The sequence below is a fragment of the Oratosquilla oratoria genome, chromosome 6 (assembly GCF_046742065.1).
Source record: "Oratosquilla oratoria isolate Oo_2021 chromosome 6, ASM4674206v1, whole genome shotgun sequence".
Taxonomy (NCBI): Eukaryota; Metazoa; Arthropoda; class Malacostraca; order Stomatopoda; family Squillidae; genus Oratosquilla; species Oratosquilla oratoria.
This window is the reverse complement of record NC_134782.1, coordinates 70,194,408-70,206,116: the sequence shown is the minus strand read 5'-3', so window position 1 is coordinate 70,206,116 and position 11,709 is coordinate 70,194,408. Positions and strand designations below refer to the sequence as shown.

Here is an 11,709-nt window from a genome sequence, read left to right as displayed (position 1 = left end):
AAAAGCAGCATTGAAAAAGATGAGAGCTTGTAAGGCACCTGGGTTGGATGGGTACCATGAGGAGCATTTGAAAAAGGGAGATACATTTATAGTGGATTAGCTGGTGAGGTTGTTTAATGTGTGTCTAAAAGAGAAGGTGCCGGAAGACTTGAGTACTTGCATAGTTGTGCTTTACAAAGGAAAAGGAAACAGTGCGAATGTTAAAATTCGAGAGGAATCATTTTGTTGAGTGTAGTTGGAAAGGCATATGGAAGGTTGTTGACTGAGAGGATTAGAAAAGGAACAGAGAGAAAAATATGTGAGGAACAGTGTATTTAGGAATGGTAGAGGATTCGTGGATCAAACTTTTTAGGTAAGGCAGGTCTGCAAGAAGTTTTGGGCAAAAGGAAATTATTATTATTATTATTATTTTTTTTTTGGGGGGAGGGACCTATAGGGATTTGGAGAATTCTTGTAACAGAGTAGATAAGAAGGCACTGTGAGAGCTATTGTATATATGTTGGGTAGAGGGAAAGCTGTCAAGGGCAGTAATTGGTGAGGAACAGTGTGGTTTTAGGACAGGTAGGGGTTGTGTAGATCAGATTTTTGTGGTAAGACAGATATGTGAGAAAGCTATAGGAAAAGGTAAGGATGTTTGTTGGGCTTTTGTGGATTTGGAAAAGGCTTACGATGGGGTAGACAGGAAGGCACTGTGGGAGGTACTACAGATATATGGGATAGGAGGAAAGCTGTTAAGGGCAGTCAGGACTTTTTAAGAGAGTAGTAGAGCTTGTGTTAGGATTAGAAATGGAGAGAGTGAATGGTTTGAGGTAAAGGTGGGACTTCGTCAAGGATGTGTTATGTCGCCTGGCTGTTCAATCTATACATGGATGGGGTGGTGCGAGAAGTGAATGCAGGGGTAGTGTGTCAGGGGTTGGAGATGGTTAAAGAAATAGAGAAAAGTAGGAAATAAGCCAGCTGTTGTTTGTTGACGACACTGCGCTTGTAGCAGGATCAGAGGAGGGATTGAGGAAGTTAGTGTCAGAGTTCGAGAAGGTGTGTGAAAGAAGGAAGCTGAAGATAAATGTGGGCAAAAGTAAAGTGAGGAGATGTACAAGGGGAGAGAGTGACAGCAGGCTGGAAGTGAGCATTAAGGGAGAGAGACTGGAGGAAGTGGATAGTTTTAGATACTTGGGTGCGAATGTGGCAGGAAAGGGAGGAGTTGGGGTGTAGGTAGAATATAAATTGAGAGAAGCGAGTAAATGCCTTGGTGGATTTAAAAGTGTATTGAGAAATAGACATCTGGGAATGGATGCTAAGAGAAGGTTATATGAAGGAGTGATTGTGCCAACAGCACTGTATGGGGCAGAAACATGGAACATAAGAGAGGAAGAGAGAAGGAGTTTGAATGTGTTTGAGATGAAATATCTGAGAAGTGCGATATGGGTTACTAGGCTAGATAGAGTGAGAAATGAGGAGGTGAGGAGGAGAACAGGGGTGGAAAGGGAGATGGGAGATAGGGTTGATGAAAGAGTATTAGGATGGTTTGGACACATGGAAAGAATGAGTGAAGAAAGATTAGTAAAAGAGGTGTGGAAGGCAGAGATGGAAGGAGTGAATATGAGGAGGCGTCTTAGGATGAGATGGATGGAGGGGTAAAAGGGGCATTACAGAGGAGAGGAATGTCTGTTGAGGAAGGACGGGAGAGGACAGAAAATAGGGGTGAATGGAAAAGGGTTATGTATGGATGAAGGGGAGTGGGTAGGGGATGGGGGGTGGTGAGGAAGTATGTATGAGAAATAATTTGACGCAGCCCGGAGGGATTTCTCCCCGTCTTCTCTTTTTCTGCATGAGGGGACGGAGAGGAGGGGTCGCCGAATAAATTAAGCGGCCTTGCTGTGGATGTGCTGTGTCTTGCAACACTGCTTCTGACCCAAGGCAGTGGATAGGATGCAGGGATGACCCTTCATCCAGGAGGTGCCAAGATGAGAGGGAGGGAGGAGGGTGGATGGAATGGGTGGGAGTGGTTTCTATGCCTTTTTCTTTTTGGTTAACCCCCGTGTAAGGGGGAAAAAGCATTTGGTATATGTATGTATGTATGTATATATATATATATATATATATATATATATATGCTCTATTTTATCAACACTCCCAAATATTTCTCCTCTTTCGCATTTGTAATAGATTCGCGTTCCGAGGAATATTCTAAAGATGGTCTTTTGCAGATATTTCTCATTTCCAATACTTTATATTACTGGCATTGAAGTTCATTTTCCATTTTTGCCTTCATGTGAATATGGTGTCTAATCTTTTTGCAACACACTGTAGTCTTCCTCGCTGTTCACTCTTCTCATGATTTTTACACAATCTGCAAAAATGTTGCCATGGGTTGTTGTAACCACTCCCATTATGTCAATAACATAGATAAGAAACGTTATATGTGCTAGATCTGAACCTTGTGGAACTCTGCTGGTGACTGCTCCATCCTGACATCTTATTCTTTACTTTACTACTGTCCTCATGTGCCTTCCATTTACAAATCTTTCATCCATTCAAGTAGTTTACCTCTTGGTTTTCCATTATGCTCCAGTTTCCATATAAGGCGACAATGAAGTTATCAAAATCCTTCTTTAGATTAGGGTACACACAGTCCACTAAGCCCTCCCTCTCTTGACCTTCCAGATCTAAAGCTAGACTGACTGTCTGTCAGGATGTTTATTTCTTCAAAATATTTGACCCACTGATCTTTCGCAATCCTTTCTTATACTTTCACTGTTGTGCTAGTCAATGATGCCAGCCTGTAGTTTAGTGGTGCATCCATACTTCAGCTATTGTGAGTTGGTACCACATTAATGCTTTTCCAATCAGGCAGCACTATTCCTTCTTTCAATGAACATACAATAAGACCGAATCTTGTTCGCTAGTTTAAGTATCCAGTTTGATACTCGTTAAAACCATGGGCTTTTCTCACATCCAATGATCGCAAAGGATTGAGCACTTCCCTCACTTTTATGTTAATATCTTCTAAAACCAAAAATTTGCTTACTTCTATTTCCTAGGGGAAAAAAATCTGATTTGAATCCTCGGCGGCCTCTTCTTATTATCAACCATTTCCATTCACTTTCATTTTCCACTCTTAGATTCAATCATAAATACTGTCTAGACCTTCCTTAGCAATTTGTAATCTCCATTTTATTTTAGTCTCTTCATGATCTTGGTTTCTCAAATTGTTTTGGCGCAATACTTTTTTCATCTATGTCATCTAAGTCTAAATAAAAATATTCTTCTAAAAAACACTGTGGAAGTCGGGGACAGATGGTATTACGGTGATACTTTGTCCTAAAAATATTCTTGAAAAAGCGCTTGGGTAAGTCGGGGTCAGGTGGTATACTTCTTCTTCTTCTTCTTCTTCTTCTTCTTCTTCGCGTTCCTCTTCTTCTTCTTCTTCTTCTTCTTCTTCCTCGCGTTCTTCTTTGCGTTTTTCTTCGCCTTCTTCTTCGCCTTCTTCTTCGCGTTCTTCTTCCTCGCGTTCTTCTTCGCATTCTACTTCTTGTTCTTCGCGTTCTTCTTCGTGCTGGGGATCCCGTGTTGGGGTTCCGCCCCGAGGCCGAGGCCGAAGGGAAAAACGAGGGATTAGAGCGCGGAGAGGATCACAGATAGTGATCGAAATATACGGATATTTTTACTTTCGCCTATTCTTCTCCGAACGTGGGTCATTAGTATAATTCTACCAATGTGCTACGACATTATTTTATTGTGATATATATATATATATATATATATATATATATATTATATATATATGTATATGTATATATATATATATATATTATATATATATGTATATGTATATATATGTATATATATATATATATATATACATATGTATATATATATATAACGAATATCACATATTCCAGATCAAAGGTTCCAGGACAATTTCCCCGGGGGGAAAAATTCCCCCCGTTGACAATTGCCCCTTGGGACATTTGCCCCCTGGGACATTTACCCCCTGATGTCAATTTCCCCCCGTTGATAATTGAAAAAGAATACAAATCTACATTTATATATATAAAAGAGAAAATTCCTTCCTTACGATAAACATTTACGTCTCGTTTTCAGTGCTGGAACAATTACAAGTTGTTGATTTTCCTTTTTGAGAAGCTTAAAAAGAATTAAGCCCATGCTCAAAGAGCTGATTGATGAAAGAACTGCTTTAAATTTTCTTCGTCTAAATGAAATTTTACATAAATCATTAACACTGAAATGTAAATCATGTAGAAGGGGAATGCTTAAAGATAAGAGCGGTCCTCTAAGACACGGTCTAAAGTTGCTGTTTCGCTGTAATGTGAAAAAATGCATGAGCACATATTCACTATTATATGAATCTAAGTTTGAATATTCAAACCTAAGATTTAGCCAAATTTGTACATTAATTTATAATTCTGATGGACGTGGATATTCTTACGGAGAAAAAACAGCCTATCTTGGGTTAGATAAAACTACTGTTTGTACAACTCTTTTTTTTAATTGATTAAGAAAACATATTTGCTGTTAAAAATCCAATCTAACGCAATTCTAAGGCGATGAAATGCATCTTTTAAAGAAAAAAGACCAGCGTGGGCGAGAATATAAAACCAAGGATTTTTATGTTTTGGGAATTCTTTGTAGAAACGCAAAGAAAATAAGAACAAAATTAGTCCTAAAAAGAAATACAGAAACACGTTTTATTTTTTTATGCTATAGAAACGCCTATTTTCACAGTAATCAATACAGATGGTTGGCCTGGATATAATAAGTTGAAATTAAAAACAGGGGGTTGATCATCGTGTTGTTTTTCACAATAGGCATTTCGTAGATCCAGAAAATACTAATAATCATATGATACTTTAGAAAGGCTTTGGCAGGAAGTCCGCAAATTTATCCCTAATAATGTAGGGTTTGAACAAGCTAAATTATGGTTATTAGCTTTTGAATATTTTTCTAATGAAGAAGCTAAAAATTTAAAAGATAGACTTAACGTTTTAATCAAATTATCAAAATGTTTTTAATTCTTTTATTTCTTTTTAGTATTGTTTAGTTGGCTTAAAAAAATTAAACTATATAGGAGTAAGTGTTCTAGTATATCAATATATTTTATAACAACACAGTCTATTTCTCCTCCCTTTTCCTCACTCATCACTGTCATTTTCTTAGCACCTCCCACTGCAACCACCACTCCCTCCTTATATTCTTCCTAGGGGCCAATTGTCCCAGGGGGCAATTGTCAACGGGGGGAAATTGTCCTCGGGGGAAATGTCCTAGGGGGCAATTGTCTCATGGGGCAATTGTCAATGGGGGAAAATTATCCTCCGGGGGAAATTGTCCTGATACACAGACCAAAACCCTGTAGGACCCGTGTAATTGCCTCTCCCCAACCCGAGATCACACCCTTTACAACTGTTTTCATTATTGTATCTTTCTGGATACTTGAGTGCAAATGTGGCAGGAAAAGGTGGAGTGTAGGTGGAGGTAGAATGTAGATTGAGAGAAGCGAGTAAATGCCTTGGTGGATTAAAGAGTGTAATGAGGAATAGACATTTGGGAATGGATGCTAAGAGGAGACTGTATGAAGGAGTGATTGTGCCAGCAGCACTGTATGGGGCAGAAACATGGAACATAAGAGAGGAAGAGAGAAGGAGTTTGAATGTGTTTGAGATGAGGTGTCTGAGAAGTATGATGGGGGTTACTAGGCTAGATAGAGTGAGAAATGAGGAGGTGAGGAGGAGAACAGGGGTGGAAAGGGACTTGGGAGATAGGGTTGATGAAAGAGTATTAGGATGGTTTGGACATATGGAAAGAATGAGTGAAGAAAGACTAGTAAAAGAGGTATGGAAGGCAGATGTGGAAGGAGTGAACATGAGGGGACGTCCTAGGATGAGGTGGATGGATGGGGTGAGGGGGGCTTTGGGGAAGAGGGGAATGTCTGTTGAGGAAGAACGGGAGAGGACAGAAGACAGGGGTGAATGGAGAATGGTTGTATATGGATGATGTTGTGATGCATGAGGTGGAATGGGCGGGGGGATGGGGGGTGAGGTAGTATGTGTGAGCAAAATTTGACGCAGCCCGAAGGGATTTCTCCCCGTCTTCTCCTTTTATGCATGGGAGGGACGGAGAGGGGGGGTCGCCGATTTAATGAAGCGGCCTTGCTGTGGATGTGCTGTGTCTTGCGACACTGCTTCTGACCCAGGGCAGTGGACAAGGTGCAGGGATGACCCGTCATCCAGGAGGTGCTAAGATAAGAGGGAGGGTGGAGGGGTGTGGAGTGTATTCAGGGATGAAATGGGTGGGGATGATTTGAATAAAAATTTAGCAGACTTGATTCGAAGAACTTCATTCTCTGAAACCGGATTGGTTAGCTGTTAAGACCATCACCTCCAAATATTTCACCCGCCTCTCTTTCACAAATCTCTCAGTCTGGTCAAGGGCAGTACTGCTCTATATTCACCTGTCGATTCTTGTGAATTATACTTGAGGCAGTAGATATACTACCCGTGGCCGCGCTGATGCGCCGCCACTAGTAGTTTCCGTCTGCCCTCCTCAGAGACAGCTGATCAATGATGTCATTGACCCCCGCCCCCTGCCCCCTTAATCCCTCCCTTGCAAATTGGGACCACATTTATCCTTTTCTAGTCTTGACACACTCTCCCTTCTTTTCATAAACATGCAATCAATTAGTAGATCTTGTATGTCAGTTGTTTTCAGCCTCATTTGAGTACTCAACTGGAACTCCTGTGTGTGTGTGTATGTGTGTGTGTATGTGTGCGTATGCGTGTGTGTGTGTTTGTGTGTGTGCAGTGTGCTTGTTCGTGTGTGTACGTATGTATATATATATATATATATATATATATATATATGCATGCGTGTGTGTGTGTGCGTGTGTGTGTGTGTGTGTGTGTGTGTGTGTGTGTGTGTGTGTGTGTGTGTGTGTGTATGTTTGTGTGTGTGCACGTGTGTGTATATATGTGTGTACACGTGCGTGCGTGCGTGTGTGTGTGCATGTGCACGCGTGTGTATGTGTGTGTCGGACTCATGATCGACAGCTGTTACCTTAAACTGTATGCGAGCTCAGAACCCAATTTACGAATAATGCTATGACTTTATACACACCCAACTCCTTGCCCATTGGAGTTGGAGTGCCGGCTCACATTGCAGCGAGGCTGAAATATTCAGCCCTGGGCGGGATTCGAACTCGAATCGCTGAATTTGCGCTCGCGTGCGTGTATGTGTGTGTAAATGTATGTGCATGTGTGTGATCGTGAGTGTGCGTATATACATACATCTGTGCGCGCGGTCGTGTTTGTGTGTGCGTGCGTACTCGCGATTCACTGTGGTCTTGGACTACGTGCTGGACTCGTGATCGCCCTCCCGGACGAGAGGTCCTTCTCTTCTCCCTCAAGGCCACGACCTACCTGCTTTTGAAATGGCTTGTGACAAGAGTGCGCTCGTGGCGTCATCGGAAGCGAGCTGCTGGTCTCGTATTCGCTTAGTTGTGGGTTCGAGTCGCGAACAACTCTCCGAGATACCCAGCAATGACTGTTCATGACCTCCCCCAACAGTCCCTGACGCGCAAAAAAGGGGCAAAGGTGATGGCTTCGACCGCAGCTGCTACTGAGCGCCTCCTGGCGTAGGAACCTCATCTTACCTCTTTACCTTGGGTTGTATCGACTTCTAGACTATTGCAGGGGCTGGAGCATCTGCATGGGGGATTTTGTTTTTCTAATTTGTTCCAATCCTCGAGACACTCCCTTTACCTACTCCCTTTAATTACCTGGACACTCTTTCTCTTCTTTCGTTCAGTAATGGCAGACCCGGTGCTTCTCATCTCTGTGCATCTGTTGGGATGTCAACAAATCTGGCCACTGGTCTTTTGAGTATTTTTTTCCATTTTCTCCATCTTGCTTACATCCTCCACACATTATAACATTACACATATTATGATTATAATCACCGCATATTACAATATGCGGAGACCACAACGCCGCTGCATATTCTTATCTAGGGCTGGTCAGGTATTCTACGATTTTATCATCTTGTCCACACACTGAAAAAACACTTTTCCATTCGACAGTGTATGTGTGTATCTGTATGTGCCTGTATATATGTGCGTGATTCACCACCATGGTCTTTGGATCACGTGTTGGACTCGTGATCGACAGCTATTTTCCTCCCGGAAGAGAGCTCAGAGCTCAAATATGACCGATCTATGGGTAATGCTGTGACCTTACACGCACACACACACCCAACTCCCCGCCCACGAGAGCTGGAGTAACAACCCTCAGCGGAGCGATGCTGAAATTATTTCAGCCTTGGGCGGGATCCGTATGTGTGTATCTGCATATGTATCTGATTCATCTTGGTCTCCACCTTGGTCTTTGGATCACGGGTTGGACTCGTGATCGACAGCTATTTCCCTCCCGAAAGAGAGCTCAGAGCTCGTATGACCGATCTATGGGTAATGCTGTTACCTTACACGCACACACACACCCAACTCCCCGCCCACGAGAGTTGGAGTAACGAGTTGAAGCACAGCGATACTGAAATTATTTCAGCCCTGGGCAGGATTCGAACCCGGCCCGCCGTAGTGACAGTCGGAGACTCTACCAACCGCGCCACCGAGTCGTATAGTACGTGCGTATGTGCGTGTATGTTTGCGTGTGTACGTGTGTGTGTGTGTGTGAACGTGTGGTCGTATATATACTGGTGTATATATATATATGTATATATATATATATATATATATATATATATATATGTATATATATATATGTGTGTGTGTGTGTGTGTGTGTGTGTGTGTGTGTGTGTGTGTGTGTGTGTGCGCGTGTGTGTGTGTGTGTGTGAAATTCACCACCTTAGTCTTGAATTACATGTTGGACTCGTGATCGACAGCCATTACCCCTCCCCGAATGAGAGCTCAAAAGTTCATATATAGCCCGATCTATGAGTAATAATGAATAATGCTATGACGTTATACAGAGAGAGAGAGAGAGAGAGAGAGAGAGAGAGAGAGAGAGAGAGAGAGAGAGAGAGAGAGAGAGAGAGAGAGAGAGAGAGAGAGGAGAGAGAGAGAGAGAGAGAGAGAAATCGGGAGGTCAGTTTGCAATATTTTTCAGGCCTGGGGTGAATCCATTTTAAGACCACTTACAGGCAATTCACTCAAAGAATCTCAGTAGATTCTGCGTTTTTGGTTGGCAGCCCTGCTCACCCTTCCCCCGCTGAGCTGGCTGAAACCTCAAGCCTCTTTAAGATATTTCCATATTTCTTCACTCAGCTCAGTGACTATACGAGTTACGTGAATTTCATGTACATCTAGGGATGAAGCAGTCCTTGTTCACCTATGTCAAACCTTTCCATCTCGATAGTACAAAGAAAGTAATTATAGCGAGTATAAGATAAGGAATATAATTTTAATGTTTATACAGCATTTTACTTATTATCGCTGTGTCCAATGATTTTGAGGCTGGCTGTAAAATTTAATATGTCTTCTGTGATATAAAAGCCATGAATATGACTGTGCTTTCACATATCCCATAAAGTGACACTTACAAGATAAAATGAAATGTTTATATGATTATCTTTTGATACTGGACGGGTGGCGGGAAGCACATCGTCTTGCTCCCTCCCTCCATCCCAATCAATCTCATGAGTCAAAATTGAACATGACTTGAGTACATACCACTCATGGTTTTTCGATCTCGATTAGTTTACGGCTTTTATCATCTCATATTCATTATATTTTTGAGTTTTTGAGTACGGTTGCACCAACTTATATGGTCGGAAGAGTGACACTCAGATCGCAAATTGAAATATGTAGATATGCAAAAGTTCGTGTTACATCGTAGCAAAGGGTGAGCAGGGCTGCCAATCGAAAAAGGCAGGATCGACTGAGATTCTTTGAGTGAATTGCCTATAGTTAGTAACCAAACTCGGTACCACTACACCAGCGTCGGTGTGTGTGTGTGTGTGTGTGTGTGTGTGTGTGTGTGTGTGTGTGTGTGCACGCGCACGTGTATGTGTGTGTGAGCGCGCGTGTGCACATATTGTATATCTAAAAATTATACACGTCGCCTTTGACACACCCCAACACACACACACACACACGCACGCACGCACACACACACACAGAGCCCGCCCTGTGGCATGACAAGTAGCAGTCACCGACAACTGTTGGACTTTGTCAATTTAATGCCGTAGGAGATCGAAACCATCGCATCATAATGGCACAGGTTTGTGGCTTAACCAAAGCCACAGCCAACCGTGTCATGTGTTTCACAAGCCTGTCCTTGTCCCACAGCATGTGAACCAAATGAATATGTTACGTTTAACGTGAACAAGGATTAAACGCTTTGAATGACCTGTTATGTACTAAACTACATAGTCTGGTGATATCAACCCTTTAAATTTGTTTCAGTAAACCAATATGGTGAAGGGGTTCATGTCGTGTGTTCCCATTTTCGATTGCTATCGAATGCATGTGACGCCGAAGCTTTTCCAAGTAGTTTCACATTTGAGGCTGTCAGTTGAACCAACTACTTGAATGCAATGTGTCTGTACTCCTACGTACATTCTGGAAAATGCAACAATGCGTTGCTTATCTTTACAGCATATTGAAATAAAGTTACAAGTGAATAATGATAATAGGAGAAATTGCGAAGTCGTAAAAATTAGGCCTCACCCTTTCGTGCAACAAGCACCAACTGGGGACGCGAGGTCATCTGACCGTTTTCCTTATCAACAGTTTTTGTAATTCCTAAACTATTTCAAAGACGAACGAAGCAGAACACGCAAGAATCGAATGAAAACAGCTCTTATCTACCCAAAACAGGGTGAAAAAGTACAAACAATAAGGTAAAGAAGAGACTTAACGCCACTTGCGAGTACGTTACCTTGAATCTGAGATGCTTTGTCGGGGCTTTGGCGTAGGGTACTCCCAGGAACCTGGTACCCCTCGTCCCGTCGGGCAAGGTGTAATACTCGCCACGGATCCGTCCACTCGCAGTCTGGACAACAACGTACTCCCTCTCCTCCCTCATCCCCTCCGTCACCAGGCTAGTGCACATCAAGAGCAGCACACGTAAAAATGTCTTACCAGCTTCCTTCCGATTCTTCATGTTTTTTTTTTAGCTTGTGGGGGGACAAGCCTCAAATTTGGGGTAAAACTTTCATGGATGTCATTAAAACGTCAGTCTTTAAAAAGTTCGAGCAGACAGACTTTCTTTGACATTTACATGTTAGTTTTGAATATGTTATAACAGCTATAAAACGTGGTAGAGGAGTTGATATAAATGTAGAAGTTACGATATGTTCCTTCATGTAAATTGCTTTCCCATAGGCAAGAAATGTGTTTGTAATTGACCAGCTGGTCGGTTGAGATCGACAAAACTGTTAAACGTGGGAGTGAAAACGAAACCGTTGACAAGGAATCAGGAAGAAGTGATATACGTCCTCCCTCCCACGCTTCCTTACAATCACTGGCAGTCCGGAGGCAAGTCGCTCAGTTTTATTTCCGTGCAATACTGTTCGCGCATGCGTCACAAACTCGCAACCATATAAGACTGACAAGGTTACGGGGGGAGAATAGTCCTTAAAGACCAATGTGTGTAGTATCCTTAAGTAGGTTTAAAATCAAAATGACCCGGCTTACACGGATCACGATACGACCAATTGATAGGTAAAAAATGATAAA

The 11,709-nt window shown here is 42.2% G+C and overlaps 1 protein-coding gene across 2 annotated transcripts in view; it reads right to left on the bottom strand.

Annotated features, from left to right (window-relative positions):
• LOC143026589 (cocaine esterase-like) overlaps positions 1 to 11,480 on the bottom strand; it is a 271,858-nt gene extending 260,378 nt beyond the window's left edge. For both annotated transcript variants that reach the window (XM_076187231.1, XM_076187232.1), the window contains exon 1: positions 10,910 to 11,480. In XM_076187231.1, coding sequence (XP_076043346.1) covers positions 10,910 to 11,134 — 225 coding nt within the window. In that variant the 5' untranslated portion in view covers positions 11,135 to 11,480. The remainder of the gene's footprint in view (positions 1 to 10,909) is intronic.
• Between the last annotated feature and the right edge of the window lie 229 nt (positions 11,481 to 11,709).